General features: G+C 39.6%; 1 protein-coding gene across 1 annotated transcript in view; it reads right to left on the bottom strand.

Annotated features, from left to right (window-relative positions):
* Positions 1–3,612: 3,612 nt before the first annotated feature.
* Positions 3,613–21,954, bottom strand: part of LOC126188986 (translation initiation factor eIF-2B subunit beta) — a 73,973-nt gene continuing 55,631 nt past the window's right edge. Inside the window, exon 8 of the mRNA XM_049930778.1 lies at positions 3,613–3,775. Within this exon, the coding sequence (XP_049786735.1) occupies positions 3,703–3,775 (73 nt within the window). The 3' untranslated portion in view covers positions 3,613–3,702. The remainder of the gene's footprint in view (positions 3,776–21,954) is intronic.

Below are 21,954 nucleotides of genomic sequence, written 5' to 3'. Positions count from 1 at the left end.
GAATGGGTTTTAGACTCAGGTGCATCTGTGCATATTGTTGAAGATAAATCACTTCTTTATGACATCAAAGATAAGACTCATATGGGAATATCTACTGCTGATGGCAACAAGCTCCAGTGTCACCTGGCTGGGAAACTAGATCTACATGTAAGTGTAAATGGTGAATCAGATATGGTTACAGCACACAATGTTCATTGTGTGAAAAATGTGGCAACTAACCTGCTGTCTGTAGGGGAAATTGTCAAGAAAGGAAATACAGTCACTTTTGACATGCAGGGTGCAAGAGTAATCAGTGAAAGTGGTGAAGTTATAGCTACAGCAAGTTACGAAGGGGGCATTTTTAAGTTGGATACAATTGACAGTAAACATAAAAATGTTAGTGATTCAGTATATTCAGCAGAAGGTTTTTTATGGCACCGGAGGCTTGGACATCTAAATAGAAAGAGTATGTCTATAATAAAGGATATGGTAGAGGTAATACATAATTTTAGTGTGTCCAAGGATCCTTGTGAGACACGTATAAAGGGAAAACAAGCAAGGTTACCCTTCAAGACTAGTAAGAGTAAATCCACAGAAGTCTTACAGTTAATTCACACATATGTACGTGGCCCGATGGAGTGTGAACCCATAGGTGGGAGTAATTATTTTCTTACGTTTATTGATGATTACTCACGATATACTCATGTTTATTTTCTTAGTTCTAAAGACCAAGTGAGAGATATCTTTGAGGAATATTGCAATATGGTTGAAAGGCGGACGGGAAAGAAGATCAAGATCATCAGGTCTGATAATGGGAGAGAATATATTAACCAGAAATTGAAGAAACTTCTGGCAGAAAAGGGAATCAGGCATCAAACTACCATAAGGTACAGCCCATCTCAAAATGGGGTTGCTGAGAGGGCTAATAGGACCATTGTTGAGAAAGCAAGGGGCATGATGACTGACGCTGAATTATCCAAAGATTTTTGGGCAGAGGCAGTGTCAACAGCTGTATATTTGAACAATAGATCACCTACAAAAGCTTTAAAGAATAGAACCCCTTATGAGATATGGATAGGAAAGAAACCTGATCTAAGCAATATAAGGGTTTTTGGGTGTGATGCAATGGCACATATTCCAAAACAGCTAAGAGGAAAATGGGATCCGAAAGCTAAAAAGTATATTTTTGTAGGCTATTGTGAAAATTCAAAGGGCTACCGATTAATGGATCTATTGACTAAAAAGATTGTCACAAGTAGAGATGTAATATTCTTTGAAAATAGAAAGGACTCAAAAGAGAGCAAAACCACTAAGTTAACTGCACCTAGTTCAGAAGGTGAAACCTTGTGTGAGGAAAAAGAAAGTGAAGAAGAGGAAGACGACAGCCTAGGACAAATGGATACAATTTATGATGACAACGAGTTAGAGGATGAAAAAAATGAAGAAAACAATGTAAGGCGTTCTTCTCGTGTACCAAAACCGAAGGAATATCCGGATTTTGAGATGTATACAGCACAGTCTTTTAATGATGAGCCAAGAACAGCAGAAGAAGCAATGAGTGGCCCAAACTCTCAAGAATGGAAAGAAGCGATGAAGAGAGAATTAGAATCTTTATATCAGAACGAAACCTTTGAATGGGTAGATATGCCAGGAGGTAAGAAACCACTGCAGGAAAGATGGGTATTCAATTTGAAGAACCCTGAAAGCTCATCACCAAAATACAAAGCAAGACTTGTGGTAAAAGGATATTCACAAAAACAAGGGGTAGATTACGAAGAAACTTTTTCACCTGTAGTCAAGTATGCATCATTGAGATATCTTTTAGCCTTGGCAGTAAAACGAAATTTATAATTCATCATATGGATGTTAAAACGGCATATTTAAATGGGAAATTGGAGGAGGAGATATATGTCATTCCACCAAGGGAAGCCATAAAAACCAGATCAGAAAGTAAAAAGATTTGGTGTTTGAGAAAAAGTATTTATGGACTTAAACAAAGTGGACGTTGCTGGAATCGATGTCTACATGAAACTCTAATAAATATGAATATGAAGCAATCCAAGGCAGATCCCAGCATTTACTATAAAGGGAGAAAAGAAGAAATAATAATAATGGCGATATGGGTGGACAATTTCTTTATCCTGACTGAAAGTGAAGGCCAAATGAGAATTTTCAAGAAACAGCAAACCAAGTTTAAGGTGCATGATTTGGGAGAAGTCAAACGTTATTTAGGTATGCAGATTACTAAGGATGAAGAAAGACAAGAATTGAGCATAAGTTAATCATCATACACGGAAAAAATATTAAAGAAATTTGGCATGAGTGATTGCAAACCCATAAGTACTCCAATGGAAGTAGGAGTGAAGTTAAGTGTAAATGAGACTGATGTGGAATGTGACAAGAATGTTCCTTATTTAGAAGCAGTAGGGAGTCTGTTATATTTGTCTCAAACGTCACGACCCGACATTGCTTTTGCCACCAATGCAGTGAGCAGATACTGCAGAGACCCAAAGGAAAAGCACTGGAAAGCTGTAAAGAGGATATTCCGATACCTAAGAGGAACCTCAAACTATGGGTTAAAATACCACAGAGATGGTAACGCAAAACTAGAGGGATATAGCGATGCGGAGAGTGAATTGGGAGACAGATACTCCACCACTGGCTGCTGTTTTAAATTAATGGGGGGCCTCACATCATGGTCCTATCGAAAGCAAAAAACTGTTGCATTGAGCACCATAGAGGCCATATGGCACTATCTTACACCACACAGGAAGCATTATGGCTACGAACATTAATAAGTGAAATAGAACCCAATTTAATGGAGGAACCTACAACCATCTTCTGAGACAATAAGGGAGCCATAACCCTAGCTAAAAATGATGTTACTAGTGCTAGGACAAAGCATATTGATATACAGCACCATTTCATTCGGGACCACATAGAGCGACAGAACACTGCCGTGGACTATCTGCGCACAGAAGACATGTTAGCTGACCTTCTGACCAAACCCTTGGAAAGGGAGAAGTTTGAGAAGATTGTGGGACTATTTGGTTTATCTTGTGGAAGCAACACACAAAATATAAGTTCAAGGAGGGGTGTTGGAATTGTGTGAACAATATATTTCGTGTGTGACGGCGCAAAGTGCACTGTGTAAAACAGACCTCTTTGACATTGTCTAACACTCTCTGTGGGCGCTAATTATTCTGTTGTGTTCGCTGTAAATTTTTTTGTTCGTGAATGTGCAAATATAGTTATTAGTAAAATGTCCTTTTTTCTCCTTAATACTTATTCAGCTGCGTAAATTCCAATAGCCTCTAATATGGCCTCTCACATAAAAAGCAGAGATGTTTTATTACTTCCCTGTAGCTTCCAAATCTCTTCAGGGAGTCCTCCCAGCAAGTCAGATAGGATGTTTTCAATTCTGTCTTTATCCCCCCTTTTTCCAAATACACAAATGTAATTCTCAAAATGTGCACATTTTACTCACCTGAAATGCAGGATAAATGCACAATGCTGTAGCAAAATGTCAAATGACTGGCACACAAGGTATTTATGAGGAATGGGAAATGTGATATTTTAGTATACATATGAAAATGTCAATGTTGAGCATATACTCATAATTGTTACAGTAAATAACTGAAAAGCTTTTTATTTACAAAAAGAAATATGCAAAATTATCACAGTACAAAAAAAAAATTCAAAAAATCTCTTTTCTACCCAATCTCATTTTTCATTGTCATCTTGATGATAAAGTTCACTGAGGAGGCGATAAATATAGGATGGTGAATGTCCTCCCCTACAACAAGCATTAACAAATAGCAAATTAGATCATGTATGCAAAGCCATTTATTTACTTGTGACAGAGGCAATGCCACACAAATACAGTACTTGTAGTCAAAATATTTTATATAAAACAGTCCAACACAGGTGATTATGAAAAGAAAATTATCAAAAATATATTTATACAAATAATAAAACCATGGCATATTTTACAACAACAATTACTTAAAATCATAAATCAAATACGTAACTGAATGTAAACACTAAACAGCAAAAGCAACTGGAACAAGGTTAACAGACACAAAATGAAAGGACTGTAAAATGACACCGTGACACAGATGCTGAAAACCTGTACTTTAAAATTTTGAGCATATTTTCAGTCAAAGAAGAGCCACACACAAAAAGCAATACAATAAGGGAAAGACATATAAATGAAGAAAAAGATATCCTAAACTCTGTTATTGAAAGAGACACTAGGTGGCCTAAAAGCAAAGATTGATTTGCCACAGACTTACTAATAAACAATAAATACTGGTTTCAGCTCTCCGAGACTGCAGATGTGTGTGTGTGTGTGTGTGTGTGTGAGAGAGAGAGAGAGAGAGAGAGAGAGAGAGAGAGAGAGAGAGAGAGAGAGGGCGCGCGCGCTTGTCTACTGCTGACAAAAGCCTTAATGGCCGAAAGCTATAATTTTGTGAATCTTTTTGTTGTGCCCATTGCGACTCAGCATCTCCACTATATGGTGAGTAGCAACTTTCCTTCTCTGGTATTGTTACATTCCATCCTGGATTTTCCATTGTTTGATAAATACTTAATAAATTTTTTTATTTTTTATTTATTTATTTATTTATTGTTCCATGGGACCAAATTAAGGAGAAGTCTCCATGGTCATGGAACGAGTCAATACATGAAATTATAACACGATATTAGAAACAGATAAAATGAAATATAAAAAAAAAACATATTCAGGTGACAAGTCGTAAGTTTAAATGAAGACAATCAACAATGTAACACTGGAATTTGCTTAATTTTTTAGCTCTTCCAGGAGCTCCTCGACAGAATAGAAGGAGTGAGCCATGAGGAAACTCTTCAGTTTAGACTTAAAAGAGTTTGGGCTACGGCTAAGATTTTTGAGTTCTTGTGGTAGCTTATTGAAAATGGATGCAGCAGAATACTGTACTCCTTTCTGCACAAGAGTCAAGGAAGTGCATTCCACGTGCAGATTTGATTTCTGCCTAGTATTAACTGAGTGAAAGCTGCTAACTCTTGGGAATAGGGTAATATTGCTAACAACAAACGACATTAAAGAAAATATATACTGTGAGGGCAATGTCAGAATTCCCAGATTTTTGAATGGGGGTCGACAAGAGGTTCTCGAACTTACACCACATATAGCTCGAACAGCCCGTTTTTGAGCCAAAAATACCCTTTTTGAATCAGAAGAATTACCCCAAAAAATAATACCATATGACCTAAGCGTATGAAAATATGCGAAGTAGACTACTTTTCGTGTTGAAGTGTCACTTATTTCAGATACTGTTCTAATGGTAAATAAAGCAGCATTTAGCTTCTGAACAAGATCCTGGACATGGGCCTTCCACTACAGCCCACCATCCATCCGAACGCCTAGGAATTTGAACTGTTCCGTCTCGCTTATAATATGCCCATTCTGTCTGATCAAAATATCGGTTCTTGTTGAATTGTGAGTTAGAAACTGTAAAAACTGAGTCTTACTGTGATTTAGCATCAAATTATTTTCCAAAAGCCACGAACTTATTTCATCAACTACATTATTTGTTACTGTTTCAATATTACACACAAGATCCTTCACTATCAAGCTGGTGTCATCAGCAAACAGAAATATTTTTGAACCACCTGTAATACTAGAAGGCATATCATTTATATAAATAAGAAACAGCAGTGGCCCCAGCACCGACCCTTGGGGAACGCCCCACTTAACAGTGCCCCATTGGGACTGAACATCACTACCACTCTCAATATTGCGGAGAATTACCCTCTGCTTTCTGTTCTTAAAGTAAGAGGCGAACCAATTGTAAGCTACTCCCCTTACTCCATAATGGTCCAACTTCTGCAGTAATATTTTGTGGTCAACACAGTCAAAAGCCTTCGTTAAATCAAAGAAAACACCTACCATTCGCAACCTTTTATTTAATCCGTCCAAAACCTCACAGAGAAAAGAGAATATAGCATTTTCAGTTGTTAAACCATTTCTAAAACCAAACTGAACATTTGACAGCAAATTATGTGAATTTAAATGCTCCAGTAACCTTGTATATATACAACCTTCTCGATAACTTTAGCAAACACCGATGGCATAGAAATAGGTCGAAAATTGTCAACATTATCAATGTCTCCCTTTTTATAAAGTGGCTTCACTACCGAGTACTTTAATCGTTCAGGAAACCGACCACTCCTAAAGGAAAAGTTACAGATATGGCTGAGAACTGGGCTAACATACATAGAACAATACTTCAGTATTCTGCTAGATACCCCGTCATATCCATGAGAGTTCTTGGTCTTTAGTGATTTAATTATTAACTCAATCTCCCTCTTGTCAGTATCATGGAGGAGCATTTCAGGTAACAGTCTCGGAACACTTTTTTCTAAGAGCGCTATATGATTCCCTGTCGGGACTAGGTTTCTATTTAGTTCACCTGCTATATTCAGAAAGTGATTATTAAATACTGTACATATATGCGACTTATCAGTAACACGGACATTCCCACTACGCACTGATTCTATATCCTCGACCTGTCTCTGCAGACCAGCAACTTCCTTTACGACTGACCATATGGTTTTAATTTTATCCTGAGACTTAGCTATTCTATCTGCATACCACATACTTTTTGCCTTCCTAATAACATTTTTAAGCACCTTACAATATTGTTTGTAATGAGCTGCTGCATTTAGATTTTGACTGTTTCTAACGTTTTGATATAATTGCCACTTTGTTCTACAAGATATTCTTATCCCTCTAGTCAGCCACCCAGGCTGCCTGTTTGTGCTAGTACCCTGTTTTAAACGTTCTAACGGAAAGCAACTTTCAAAGAGCATGAGAAAAGTCTTGAGAAAAGCATTATATTTATCATATACTGTATCAGCGCTATAAACATCTTGCCACTCTTGTTCCTTTATAAGGTTTACAAAGGTCTCTACAGCAACTGGATCAGCTTTCCTGAACAGCTGATGACTATATTTAACACGTGTTGCAGCATAAAAATCTTTTAAAGTTAAAATTTGCGCATCATGATCTGAAAGGCCATTCACCTTTTTGCTAACAGAATTCCCTTCTAGTAATGAGGAATGAACAAAAATGTTGTCTATGGTTGTTCTACTGTTCCCTTGCACTCTCGTTGGAAAGAATACGGTTTGCATAAGATTATATGAATTAAAGAGGTCTACCAGCATCCTCTTCCTTGCACAATCACTTATACAATTAATATTGAAGTCACCACATATAACTAATTTTTTGTATTTCCTATAAAGTGAACCAAGAACCTCCTCTAGCTTTAGCAGAAATGTTGTGAAATCGGAGTCTGGGGATCTATGAATAACAACAGTTACAAGTTAAGCTCCGTTAAATTTAACAACATCTGCACAACATTCAAACACCTTTTCAGTGCAGTACTTTGAAACATCAATTGACTCAAATGCGATGCCGTTTTTCACATACATGGCTACCCCCCACACCGCAAAGAGCTCCTCGAAAAGCAGCCAGCCAACCTGTATCCTGGTAAAGGAAGCCTCTGAATTATCTCCTTATTTAAAAAGTGTTCAGATATACCAATAATTTCAGAGTCAACATCTGTAAGCAGTTCACTAACTTTATCTCTAATACCTTGTATATTTTGATGAAATATACTAATTCCCTCATTACTCAGATACCTAAGCTTTGTCAAACGTGATTCCCTTGTTAGAGAGACTTCCCTTAAGCAGGAATACCTATCAGCTGACTTCAATCTAAAAAAGGTGCAGCTCTAACACCCACTACTGCAGGAATTTTCCCATGAGTGATCCCACCAACCCCACCTATGCTGTCACCTATAAGCTTTGTCAACCTCCCCTTCTCATACCTGTTGAGGTGCAGGCCGTGTCTAGTGAAACCCGTCCTGCTGATAAGACTCCACCGACACCACTGAAATGTGACCCATGCTTTCTGTCATCAGCGCACCCCCAAGTCTCATGTTGTTACGCCTGATGGCTGTATTCAGATGAGGCCGATCGTGACGCTGAAACAGTTCCACAAAATGCACATTCGTGTTGCCAGTCTGAGTGGGTATCTTTTCCAGGTCACCATCTATGTTATACTCCCCATCCCTACCAATACTATTACCAGCCCCACTCACAATCACTACCTGATCCTCTTTAGTAAAATCCCTACATAACCCCCCTATGTTAACAGTCACCTGAGCCAACCCTGCATTAGGCTTCACAATGCTGGTGACCTGGTACTCACTCCCCAGCACTTCCTGCAACTGCTGGCCTACACCTCTGCCATGAGAACTACCTAACAGCAGAACCTTCTTCTTCCTCTTCGACTTTGCAACTGTTCTAGGCACAGTAACTACTGAGGTCTGCTGCATATTTCCTACATCTACAGCTACTAGAGATTCCTCTCCACTAGACTCTGACAGTTGGTCATATCTATTGTAAACACCAATAGTAAAACTATCTGAAAATCTTCTTCTCCTAGCAGATCTCTTGCCAACAGCCAGCTCCCATTCCCTAACCCCCTTCTCCCTCCTCATCCTATCTAGCTCCTCCTGTGCGTTTTTCAACTGCACCTGAAGGGCACAGATCTTACGCTCCTGCTCCTCTATCAATTTACTCTTGCTACATAACCTGCAGTTCCAGGAGAGGATCTCACCAGAATGCCCACTGGCTTCCCCACTGCATTCCCCCCAGTGAAAATACTTCGAACAAGTCTCACACCGCAATCCACTACTCACGAACCTATGGCAAAGCCCACACTTCTCACTCATGGTAAAATTTTACTTTTTCTAAGTTCCGCTACTACAATAAGAAGATGTTAAAAACCTGACTACAATAATCACAAACTTACTCTACAAGGGAAGTAACTACTATTATTAACAGTATTAATAAACAACAAATGTGAATATAACAAAAGACTAATACAGAAAGAGAATCAAACGTCTAAGTCATATCAGATTTAGACTTGCTGATAGAGGGCAAGTAACGCATCCGTATTTCAGCACCTGTCTCAGTTACAAAGCTGTGCGGTTGACCCTTGCATGTGTGTGACATACTAATTGCAAATATAGTTAATACTTTGGAGTTGATATCTGTAAAAATACGGGCATGATAGGACCACCTGAAAGTCTGCCACCTGTATTTTTTCCGATGCATTTTTCAGTGTTTCCCTTTGATACTGCACATGTTTTTAAGGTCCGCACACAACTGGATGTCTCAGTAGCTTACTAGATGGTCCAAGCATGCTGTAGGGGTGTGTATATTTCTTTCTTTTTGTGTGGCTTTGCAATGGCATGTTTCAGCCATACCTAGTTAACAGCATCAACATGTCAAGAGACAATATGACCAAAGATAAAACTGAACATGTGTTATCTTCCAACTTTGCCTATACTGACACTAATTTTTCAGAAGATGATGTTGCAGATAACTGAGGATGGCATGTAATATGTTCAAGGAGGAATATCCATGAGTTCCAGTAAGAAATATTTGGAGTGAAATATTCAGTTTTAATTCATTTTTCAGTTTAAAGTCCTTTCAGTAGGTAATTCCAAAGGGGTTTTAATTTCAAAGACTTTTTCCAGTAGAATCAAAAGAGGAAAGCTATCGTCAAGAAACTTCAAGGGTAATTAGTGATGTTATTTCTTTGGATATCAAGGTTGATGAGCAAGGAAAACCACGGATGAGGGCAAGAATTTCACACCATGCTCACTACACGGAAAGTTGAACTAATACTGATCATGTTACTGATACTGCTGTATTTTCATGAGAATCTGTACAATCGAACGCAAGTTTATATTAAAATGATGCATATCAAGAGTGTTTTTTGTTCTTCTTCTTCACACTTTCTTGCAGATTCTACGCTTCATACTTCCTTGCAGATTCTATGATGGACAACATGAAGGAAAAAACAATTCAGTATGCCCAACAGAGCACAAGGAAGTAATAAAGCAGGAGTTCCCTTTCTCCTGCATGTACATTGTCAATGTGTTACGATTTTCCGCAGTGAAACAGTTTCGGAACACTGAATTCAGTATTTCTGCCTTTCTTCGGTCGTCCTCTGTTTCGGTGCCATCGTGGTCAACGAGTGACTGAATAGGGGATTTAGATCCGCTTACCGATTTTACATATGACCAAAACTTTTTAGGGTTCTTGTTTAGATTGTTTGCCAATGTTTTATGTTCGAATCTCCCAGTACCTACTGCAGCCTACCGTATTTACTCGAATCTAAGCCGCATTTTTTTTTCCGGTTTTTGTAATCCAAAAAATTGCCTGCAGCTTAGAATCGAGTGCGAAGTAAGCGGAAGTTCTGAATAATGCTGGTAGGTGCCGTCACAACTAACTTCTCACGTCGAATATATGTAGCGCTACACAGGCATGCTTTGCAGGCACAAAGATAAATACTGGCGCCAAAACCTCTGCGTCAGTAAATAAATTTTTAAAAAAAGGTGGAAGATGAGCTTTTTTCTCCGCCTCAATTTTCGACCACTGCATTTTCGTACATTAGCCAACGAAGTAAATACAAATTCCGTATTGCTAATCTTCGAATGTAGCAGCATTTCATTTCAATGTACTACAAAAATCCGACTGGCAAAACTGTTTGGGATGTTTGTCAATATGGCCAACTCGACGTACTGAATTTTTTCCTACCTATGAGAAGAGATGGTTGCTAATATGAACTTTTATGAATTGTGAATCACATGAAGTATTCTCTTCACTATAAGTATAATACGAATATAAATATTTTGCCATGTATTCTTTCGTGTTTGCTGCTATCTCATTTAATTCCTGTCTGCCTAATAAACTACGAAACTAGAGTGAGACAACAGCAAACGCGAAAGAATATACATATCATGTCATGTTTATATTCGTATTATTCTTATGCCTAATAGTGATACAGTCAGAAATGAAGCACGACAATTGACTAGATTTTTAAATCTAAGATGACTTATTTCTGTGCAGAATGTAATTTACTAAAGAGGCGTTGCAAAGTTTTTGAAACGGAGAAAATTTTTTGCTGAACTCTCGTTCAGAACATCATCTATCATACGCAGTCTATTATTTGGTTCTTGTTGATCATTATCAAAGAAAGCAGCAGTGTAAGTAACAACAAATAGCAGTATCTTGCCATTGTTTCGCTAATGAGACGATTCCTCTCTCTCTTTTTTTTAAATTGTAAGCAGCGGTAATGTGCACAAAAACAAGCCATGCCACAAGCGGCGACAGGCTGTAAAAACTCATTATCAGAATGCAACAAACAATGCATGACACAGTACAGTAATGCATTTTCAGCTTAGAGTGACGTAAACACCTAGAACAAAGAGAACGGCACTTATCAGATCAAAGAAAAATAAGCAATCAATTCAAACCAGATTAAGCAAAGTGAAAAAGGAAGGGTACCCGTATAAATACGGACGGAGCACCTGACGCATAGCAATGGCTACCTGGTAAAGCTTACGACTCAAATCAAACTACTGTAGCTGTATAGTCATTCATTCGACCTAAATTGTGTCTCATATTACAATGGACCAACTTTGTTTCGATTTGGAGGTGTGGCCTAAAACTTTTCTCTCCCCTTGAATCTCGAGTCTCAAATTCCAGGTGCGGCTTAGATTCGGGAAAATTTTTTTTCCTTGATTTCGAGTCTCATTTTTCAGGTGCGGCTTAGATTCGAGTGCGGCTTATATTCAAGTAAATACGGTACATCCTTCTCAATCTGTTTAGTGTACTCTTCTCTTGGTCTCCCTCTACGATTTTTACCCTCCACGCTGCCCTCCAGTGCTAAATTGGTGATTCCTTGATGCCTCAGAACATGTCCTACCAACCGAACCCTTCTTCTAGTCAAGTTGTGCCACAAACTCCTCTTCTCCTCGATTCTATTCAATACTTCATCATTAATTATGTGATCTACCCATCTAATCTTCAGCATTCTTCTGTAGCACCACATTTCGAAAGCTTCTATTCTCTTCTTGCCTAAACTATTTATCGTCCACGTTTCACTTCCATACATGGCTACACTCCATACAAATACTTTCAGAAATGCCTTCCTAACACGTAAATCAATACTTGATGTTAACAAATTTCCCTTCTTCAGAAACGCTTTCCTTGCCATTGCCAGTCTACATTTTATATCCTCTCCATTTCGACCATCATCAGTTATTTTGCTCCCCAAATAGCAAAACTCCTTTACTACTTTAAGTGTCTCATTTCCTAATCTAATTCCCTCAGCATCACCCGACTTAATTCGCCTACATTCCATTATGTTCATCTTATAGCCTCCTTTCAAGACACTGTCCAATCCGTTCAACTGCTCTTCGAAGTCCTTTGCTGTTTCTGATAGAATTACAATGTCATCGGCAAACCTCAAAGTTTTTATTTCTTCTGAACTTTTCTTTTGTTTCCTTTACTGCTTACTCAATATACAGATTGAATAACATCGGGGATAGGCTACAAACCTGTCTCACTCCCTTCCCGACCACTTCTTCCCTTTCATGTCCCTCAACTCTTATAACTGCCATCTGGTTTCTGTACAAATTGTAAACAGCCTTTTGCTCCCTGTATTTTACCCCTGCCACCTTCAGAATTTGAAAGAGAGTATTCCAGTCGACATTGTCAACAGCTTTGTCTAAGTCTACAAATGCTATAAATGTATGTTTGCCTATCCTTAATCTTTCTTCTAAGATAAGTTGTAGGGTCAGTATTGCCTCACGTGTTCCAACATTTCTACGGAATCCAAACTGATCTTCCCCGAGGTCGAAGCCTACCAGTTTTTCCATTCGTCTGTAAAGAATTTGCATTAGTATTTTGCAGCTGTGAGTTATTAAACTGATAGTTCAGTAATTTTCACAGCTTTCAACACCTGCTTTCTTTGGGATTGGAATTATTATATTCTTCTTGAAGTCTGAGGGAATTTCTTCTGTTTCATACATCTTGCTCACTAGATGGTAGAGTTTTATCAGGACTGGCTCTCCCAAGGCTGTCAGTAGTTCTAATGGAATGTTGTCTACTCCCGGGGCCTTCTTTCGACTTAGGTCTTTCAGTGCTCTGTCAAACTCTTCACGCAGTATCATATCTCCCATTTCATCTTCATCTACATCCTCTTCCATTTCCATAATATTGTCCTCAAGAACATCGCCCCTGTATAGACCCTCTATATACTCCTTCCACCTTTGTGCTTTCCCTTCTTTGCTTAGAACTGGGTTTCCATCTGAGCTCTTGATATTCATACAAGTGGTTCTCTTTTCTCTAAAGGTCTCTTTAATTTTCCTATAGGCAGTATCTCTTACCCCTAGTGAGATACGTCTCTACATCCTTACATTTGTCCTCTAGCCATCCCTGCTTAGCCATTTTGCACTTCCTGTCGATCTCATTTTTGAGACGTTTGTATTCCTTTTTGCCTGCTTCACTTACTGCATTTTAGTATTTTCTCCTTTCATCAATTAAATTCATTATCTCTTCTGTTACCCAAGGATTTCTACTAGCCCTCGTCTTGTTACCTTCTTGATCCTCTGCTGCCTTCACTATTTCATTTCTCAAAGCTACCCATTCTTCTTCTACTGTATTTCTTCCCCCCACTCCTGTCAATTGTTCCTTTATGCTCTCCCTGAAACTCTGTACAACCTCTGGTTCTTTCAGTTTATCCAGGCCCCATCTCCTTAAATTCCCACCTTTTTGCAGTTTCTTCAGTTTTAATCTACAGTTCATAACTAATAGATTGTGGTCAGAGTCCACATCTGCCCCTGGGAATGTCTTACAATTTAAAACCTGGTTCCTAAATCTCTGTCTTACCATTATATAACCTATCTGAAACTTTTTAGTATCTCCAGGGTTCTTCCATGTACACAACCTTCTTTCATGATTCTTGAACCAAGTGTTAGCTATGATTAAGTTATGCTCTGTGCAAAATTCTACCAGACGGCTTCCTCTTTCATTTCTTAGCCCTAATCCATATTCACCTACTACATTTCCTCCTCTTCCTTTTCCTACTGTCAAATTCCAGTTACCCATGACTATTAAATTTTCGTCTCCCTTCACTACCTGAATAATTTCTTTTATCTCATCATACATTTCATCAATTTCTTCATCATCTGCAGAGCTAGTTGGCATATAAACTTGTACTACTGTAGTAGGTGTGGGCTTCGTGTCTTATCTTGGCCACAATAATGCGTTCACTATGCTGTTTGTAGTAGCTTACCCGCACTCCTATTTTTTTATTCATGATTAAACCTACTCCTGCATTACCCCTATTTGATTTTGTATTTATAACCCTGTATTCACCTGACCAAAAGTCTTGTTCCTCCTGCCACCGAACTTCACTAATTCCCACTATATCTAACTTTAACTTTTAGTTTACCTTTACAAGGTAATATTTAGCATTGTGTTGGAAGAATAAATGAAATGTAAACACAATTAACACATAGCATACTGATGAGATGCTCCCTTTTACTGATAAGAAAGCTAGGGAGAAATGAAAGTCAGCATGTGTGGTGGATTACAACAAAAACAAATAGGGTATTGATTTTTCTGAGCAGAAGCTGTCCTACATTGCATCTGAACACTACACTTTGAAATGGTATGACAACTTCATTTTCCATGTGATTCTAATGGTGACAGTAAAGTACTACATATTATTAAAAAAAATTAACGGGAAAAGGGCTAGCAACTTCCCGCTTCCAGTTTATGGCAATTATCTGACGAAATCTTGCTGAGAGCCAAGCTATCGCATGACAACCTGGTACCTTAGGACTCACCCGACAGGAAATAATTTTCAGTGGCAAGAAGTTGACTGGAAAAGTATAGTGCAAAGACAAAAGCTACCAGTGTAGTGAATGCAGGGCCACTCTGTGTAAATCATACTGCTTCAAAATACATCATACAAAATAGAAAACTGTATTATAAAAGATCCCCGACTATGATTGCTGCATATAAGACAAGCTGGATACTTCATTATTAAATATTTTTGCATAAAAGAATCATGCTGGCATCTCAAAAGTTCTGTATGTGTAACCTTACTCATTTTTCCTTAAAAAAATCATTTTTTTAAAAATAAAAGTATACATGAAGTATTTTACAAAAGAACATATTAATTCAAGAGCAAAGTATTGCACATTACATTTGATTAGGAAGTCTAAAATTTTCGTTAATGTAGATTCAATTATTATACTATACGTTTTCTAACAGTTGCTATTGCCTAAAATATGCTAAATACAGCCAGGTTTTTCAATACAGTTTTGCATGTCACAGTATAAGATTTAAAATATTAAATAAAATCTTATTTTAAGTGTCAGTGAGACAGAGACTTTATAATAAAAGCCAATGTGCTTCTGGCTATCTGCATTATTTCAGACAAATTCAACAATATCTCTGTTTTAATAACTTCACTGCTAACTTAGAAAAAAAAAATTACATGTAAGTGTTCACATGGTACTGAGATGAAACACTGAAGCTGTAGCTGCTGCACAATATTTGTAGGACGCTATTACTTGTCACATTCAAGTGCTAACTTGACTGTACAGAGCTGTTGCAGTGACCTAGTTTATACAGACACCTTGCTAGAAGATTGTAGTAATTTTGAGGAAGAGAGAAGCTGCAATGTCATCACAGGAGAAGTTAGCATCCAGAGGTTATTCTCGAAGAAACAAACAAAGAGCACCATGTTATGTGATATGAGGAGCTTGACTGCAAGCCACAAATTATAAGATTCATGCTCGAGCAAATTGTGACTGCCCAGCTTAAATTCAAGCCTCAATTTTTCACACTGATAATGAATATTGCATACTTACAGCCTTGTTAGATTGGTATTATCTTTGATGACACCAAGTAACATCTGTACTTGTGCCAGAGGACGGAAAACACATGTGGTTTGAGACAAATTCTTGTACTGATGTATGAAGCCTTCTAAAATTTGCAAGCTACATTTAATAACATATTACCGAGTTTTAATGTGATATCTCTTTTCACACAATTGTCTTTACTGGAAACAGTGCAATTCATATGAGCTAAGCTCTTACATGATCTCATACATTTATTTAAACATATACTCATCCTGATTTACTTTTTATTCAACAACCAATATTTTGGACAATTAATGCTGTTGCTATGAGTTGTTCTTTTTCAGCCATTGTGACTACCATTTTTATGGAAGACTTTGAGAATACAGCACTTCAATCAGAGATTCTGAAGCGCATTTTTCTTTTTCAGAATGGGTTTTTCAAGGAGCAGATATGCAATGCACTCTGATCTAAGCACATTAAACATTGAGAGCAGCCAGGTGCTATGAAAAATCTGACTTCAATGGTTTTCCTACCTCATGTAAGTGTTGTCACACTCAAAATTAGCAAGCTTTTCAGAATTCTGAAAAAGTGTGGGAATTCAAGTACTGGCCAGAAGTGATGCAAGGTTAAGGACAGATGCAATGAACATCAATGTCAAATAAGCCAAGATCAACCAGAAGAAGGCACTTGTTACTGCCTCCCAATATTCCTTGAGTGTCGTCGTGGCCATTTGACTGACTGTATCATTATTCAGTTTTTTCAATGTATAGTCACCATCTGCTAAACTTTTAAGTCATTAATTCAGTTTCACAACAGTGTCACAAGACAGTAACTAGACAGCTTTGAGGTGATAAGAATATCTGTATCTATTTTCTTGACTTTGTCTTTAGGTACAATTTAGCATTTGCATGGAAATTATTAATGAAGTACCTCCAATGAATTCTGAGTGATGCCATCCTTCTCCCACCACCCCATATATAAGCAAACTATGGAGATAGTCCAACATGATACCCTCATGGAGGATACTATCAATGATCTTTAGGTAAGTAGGTCTTACTGCTGTATATATTGTGTACCCAAAATCTAACCAGAATAACACAAAGGTTTCATAAAATTGGAGTAAGCAGATCCTGTCTACCTTCCAAGATTTATGGTTACAGCACTTAAAGGTCTTCAGTGCCTCGCCTTCAGGTCTCAGAGGTGTGCCAACCATGGTAGCTTTGCATCAAATATAAGGTCCAGAAACCTCACTGAATCTTTAAATTGTAAAATGTTGTCCCCCATTCTCAAGTCACGTAAATTACAAACATAATGTACAGTATTACAAGCTCCTGACAGCGCTGGATCCAGCTTCAACAATAGAAGGGGGCAGTTATATGAGTTCAAACTGTTAGATTTTATGTCAAAAACATCCCTCTCTGTGATCACTTGGTGGTGGTGTGGATGCTGGCTCCCGACTGGCAATAGCCATAGCAAAGTGCTCCAATATTGCATGAGCAGTGGCTCCAGGTCTTTTGCAGTGATATAATGAAAAAATGGTAATGTACCAGAATGCTGCTATAATTGTTAATTGCTGAACGTTTCACATTAGCAATAGGCCTATTTTGGGATTATTACTAACTTCAGGCTATCTATACTCCAAAACACTCTGTTAAAAGTGTTGTTTGGAGGTACTCCTGCTTCCGCACAGCTGCTTTACGTGGCTGACTGTGTTTATAAAAGGCTGAACACCACACTTGTGTGGGACAAGAGGGATGGTTTATGAAAGTGCAAAAACACTCACCATGACCTCCTTTATTTCTCTCTCATTATATACTGAGCTTTGGTCCTGCATTCTGAAGGGCTAGGAAGTTTTTTATTGTGGTCAATATTTAAACTGCCACAGAGCCACACCATGGCACAAGTGCCCCTAAGATGATATGAGGACTGACCATGAGTCAGAAATGTGGGAGCTGTTATAGGGTACAGTAGAGAGATTTGTTGCCAATCTTGTAGGAAATATTTTCACTGCTGGGGGGGGGGGGGGGGGGGGGCGAGAATGTTAGGAGAACAGAAGAGGCTCTCTGGTGGAGCTGCAGAGTATGCAGTACGAACATTTTGATTTGATTTGGGGAACAGGAAAGGAGAATCTGTGCCCTTCAGGCAGTTCGAGGAAGCAAGGAAGGAACTGATAAGGATCAAGGGAGATACGGATGAGGAGGATGGTTGGGAACTGGCAGCTGGTAGGATGATATGAAGAAAGAGAATGCGATCTGACAGTTTTATCAATGACACCAAAAACAGGTATCTACGACTGCCGGAGTTAAGTAAAGAAGAGCCTCAGGTAGAATGAGAAGCAGGAAATGAGGAGCACTCTTGAACCGAGGCCAAGAAGCCTAGGAATGCACAAAGTGTTAGGAAAAAGAAAGTGCTGCTGCTATGCTCAGTAGTAGCCATGGGCGAGGTGTAAGCCCCCAGTTACAGTAAAGTTAAGGGGCAGTGTACCAGGCCACCAGTATCTTCAAATCAAATGCAGGGCTAAGTTATATGATAGAGGACTTACGGTCTTTATGTAAGGCCTTTACAAAAGAGGACAATGTAGTGATAGTGGGTGGGGTGGGAAACAGTTTGGACAGGAATGGGGCATATGACTTAGGTGGTGACCTGGACAAGATAGCTTTCCTGACTCATGGCACCAATGTACACTTTGTTGAGCTGTTCCAGTGTCCTGATCGACCACACCTTGCTGGAGCTGTGTGGCGAATCAATGTGGGGTTAGGGATGGCTCTGGGGGCAGCTAACTTTGCTCATGTTTCTCTGGTGCCCATCGGGACTACCAACAGATGGGGTTTCACTAGGTGTAGCCTACACCTAAACAGGACTGGGAAGGGAAGATTGGTACAGCTGATTCATGAAAGTATAAGGGGTGGATCTCGGGCCACACATGGTCAAATATGTGTAGTCATGGGTAGGAAAAGTAAGTCATTTTTATGATAAATCCAGACAACAGATTCCCCTGTGTGAAGAGCGTCTTCAGCACTTTAAAAAAATACTGAAACACAAGGCAGATTTTAATACTCCAAATATCACACACACCAGTGTCACAAAGAGAAACAAACCATTGGATAGAGTAACATGGGGCATTTCATTTCACAGACTTAACAATCCTCCATCAAAACATGCAATCAATAAAAATTAAAATACAACTAGTAGAAGTTAAGCTCCAATCTTTGAACTGCACAGTAGTTCGTGTTGTTGAGCACTGGTGTAGAGACACAGAAATCCAACATGTAGTATTATCTACACTCCTGGAAATGGAAAAAAGAACACATTGACACCGGTGTGTCAGACCCACCATACTTGCTCCGGACACTGCGAGAGGGCTGTACAAGCAATGATCACACGCAAGCCACAGTGGACACACCAGGAACTGCGGTGTTGGCCGTCGAATGGCGCTAGCTGCGCAGCATTTGTGCACCGCCGCCGTCAGTGTCAGCCAGTTTGCCGTGGCATACGGAGCTCCATCGCAGTCTTTAACACTGGTAGCATGCCGCGACAGCGTGGACGTGAACCGTATGTGCAGTTGACGGACTTTGAGCGAGGGCGTATAGTGGGCATGCGGGAGGCCGGGTGGACGTACCGCCGAATTGCTCAACACGTGGGGCGTGAGGTCTCCACAGTACATCGATGTTGTCGCCAGTGGTCGGCGGAAGGTGCACGTGCCCGTCGACCTGGGACCGGACCACAGCGACACACGAATGCACGCCAAGACCGTAGGATCCTACGCAGTGCCGTAGGGGACCGCACCGCCACTTCCCAGCAAATTAGGGACACTGTTGCTCCTGGGGTATCGGCGAGGACCATTCGCAACCATCTCCATGAAGCTGGGCTACGGTCCAGCACACCGTTAGGCCGTCTTCCGCTCACGCCCCAACATCGTGCAGCCCGCCTCCAGTGGTGTCGCGACAGGCGTGAATGGAGGGACGAATGGAGACGTGTCGTCTTCAGCGATGAGAGTCGCTTCTGCCTTGGTGCCAATGATGGTCGTATGCGTGTTTGGCGCCGTGCAGGTGAGCGCCACAATCAGGACTGCATACGACCGAGGCACACAGGGCCAACACCCGGCATCATGGTGTGGGGAGCGATCTCCTACACTGGCCGTACACCACTGGTGATCGTCGAGGGGACACTGAATAGTGCACGGTACATCCAAACCGTCATCGAGCCCATCGTTCTACCATTCCTAGACCGGCAAGGGAACTTGATGTTCCAACAGGACAATGCACGTCCGCATGTATCCCGTGCCACCCAACGTGCTCTAGAAGGTGTAAGTCAACTACCCTGGCCAGCAAGATCTCCGGATCTGTCCCCCATTGAGCATGTTTGGGACTGGATGAAGCGTCGTCTCACGCGGTCTGAACGTCCAGCACGAACACTGGTCCAACTGAGGCGCCAGGTGGAAATGGCATGGCAAGCCGTTCCACAGGACTACATCCAGCATCTCTACGATCGTCTCCATGGGAGAATAGCAGCCTGCATTGCTGCGAAAGGTGGATATACACTGTACTAGTGCCGACATTGTGCATGCTCTGTTGCCTGTGTCTATGTGCCTGTGGTTCTGTCAGTGTGATCATGTGATGTATCTGACCCCAGGAATGTGTCAATAACGTTTCCCCTTCCTGGGACAATGAATTCACGGTGTTCTTATTTCAATTTCCAGGAGTGTATGTATGAAAGGGCAAACTCTTACTGTAGAACTGCTTCAAGGGGTGGAGGATCATGCATTTATATCAGAAAAGGAACACAGTTCAAATCAAGACATGACCTCAGTACAGTAAATGAAGACAAACACTTAGAAATATCAGCTATTGCATTAACAGGGCAATCATTTTGTGTGTGTATAGATCTCCCAGTGGTAGTGCGGGCACCTTTTTCAATAAATTAACAGAACAACTAGATAAAGTCTTAAGTACAAAGGTCAACATAATTCCGTGTGGCAACATTAACATCAACACTAATATCATACATGAATCCAGCAGCACCCTCATAAATCTCCTTCAAAGTTTTGGTATGTCTCTATTGGTTAATAGTGCAACAAAGGTTACTACAATGACTGTATCAGTAATTGACCATATAGTCACAAATATGGCCAGGGAAAAATGTGATGTAGCTGTAAAAGATCTAGGACTATCAGACCATCTCTGTCAAATAACAACAGTAAAATCAGGCATCAAATCATTCCCTAAACTACACGCCTACAAACGACATCTATCAGAAATCAAAATAAAAGATTTTCAAAATAACTAGCAAAACAAAGTTGGGATGAAGTGTATAAGGAAACCAATATGAATATGAAATTCTCTAAATTATCAAAAATGGTTCAAATGGCTCTAAGCACTATGGGACTCAACATCTTAGGTCATAAGTCCCCTAGAACTTAGAACTACTTAAACCTAACTAACCTAAGGACATAACACGCACCCAGGCCCGAGGCAGGATTCGAACCTGCGACCGTAGCAGTCCTGCAGTTCCGGACTGCAGCGCCAGAACTGCACAGCCACCGCGGCCGGCTCTAAATTATCCACATTATTTGAATTTAACTTTGAAAAGGTATTTCCAAAAGTATGCATGTCTGTATCAACAGCTCACAAAACCAGATGGATAACACTTAAATACCTCAGTTCCATGAAAGAGTCACAATGATCCAGAATTCTTAAATTTCTATAATAGATACAAAAAGATCGAAAGGAAGGTGCTGATTGCTGCAAAAAAGTCATTTAATGACAAAATAATATATAATGCAGAGAATAAAAGCAAAGCAGTCTGGGATGTTATAAAAAAGGAAATAGGGAGAGGCAAACAAATGCAGGATAACATACTGCTAACCGAGGGGGATAAGCTAATAAATGATCCTCAACACTTAGCAAACTTTGTAAACGAGCATTTTTCAGGTATTGCAGATAAGTTACAGCAAAAATTCCCCAAAACAAATATAACACCTGTAAATAATGTTGCACTAAATACAATGATGTTACTTCCAACCACAGAGAAAGAAGTCAATAAAACTGTTCAAAAACTAAAAAATAAAAAGTCAGTAGGCTTAGATCAAGTACCAATCTGTGTACTGAAACAATGCATAGAGATTATACAAGGTCCCTTAACAAATATAATAAATGAATCCTTCACATCAGGGACATTTTCAGAGGAGTTAAAACAG

This window comes from Schistocerca cancellata, chromosome 5 (assembly GCF_023864275.1).
Source record: "Schistocerca cancellata isolate TAMUIC-IGC-003103 chromosome 5, iqSchCanc2.1, whole genome shotgun sequence".
NCBI lineage: Eukaryota > Metazoa > Arthropoda > Insecta > Orthoptera > Acrididae > Schistocerca > Schistocerca cancellata.
This window is presented reverse-complemented; position numbering and strand designations above follow the sequence as displayed.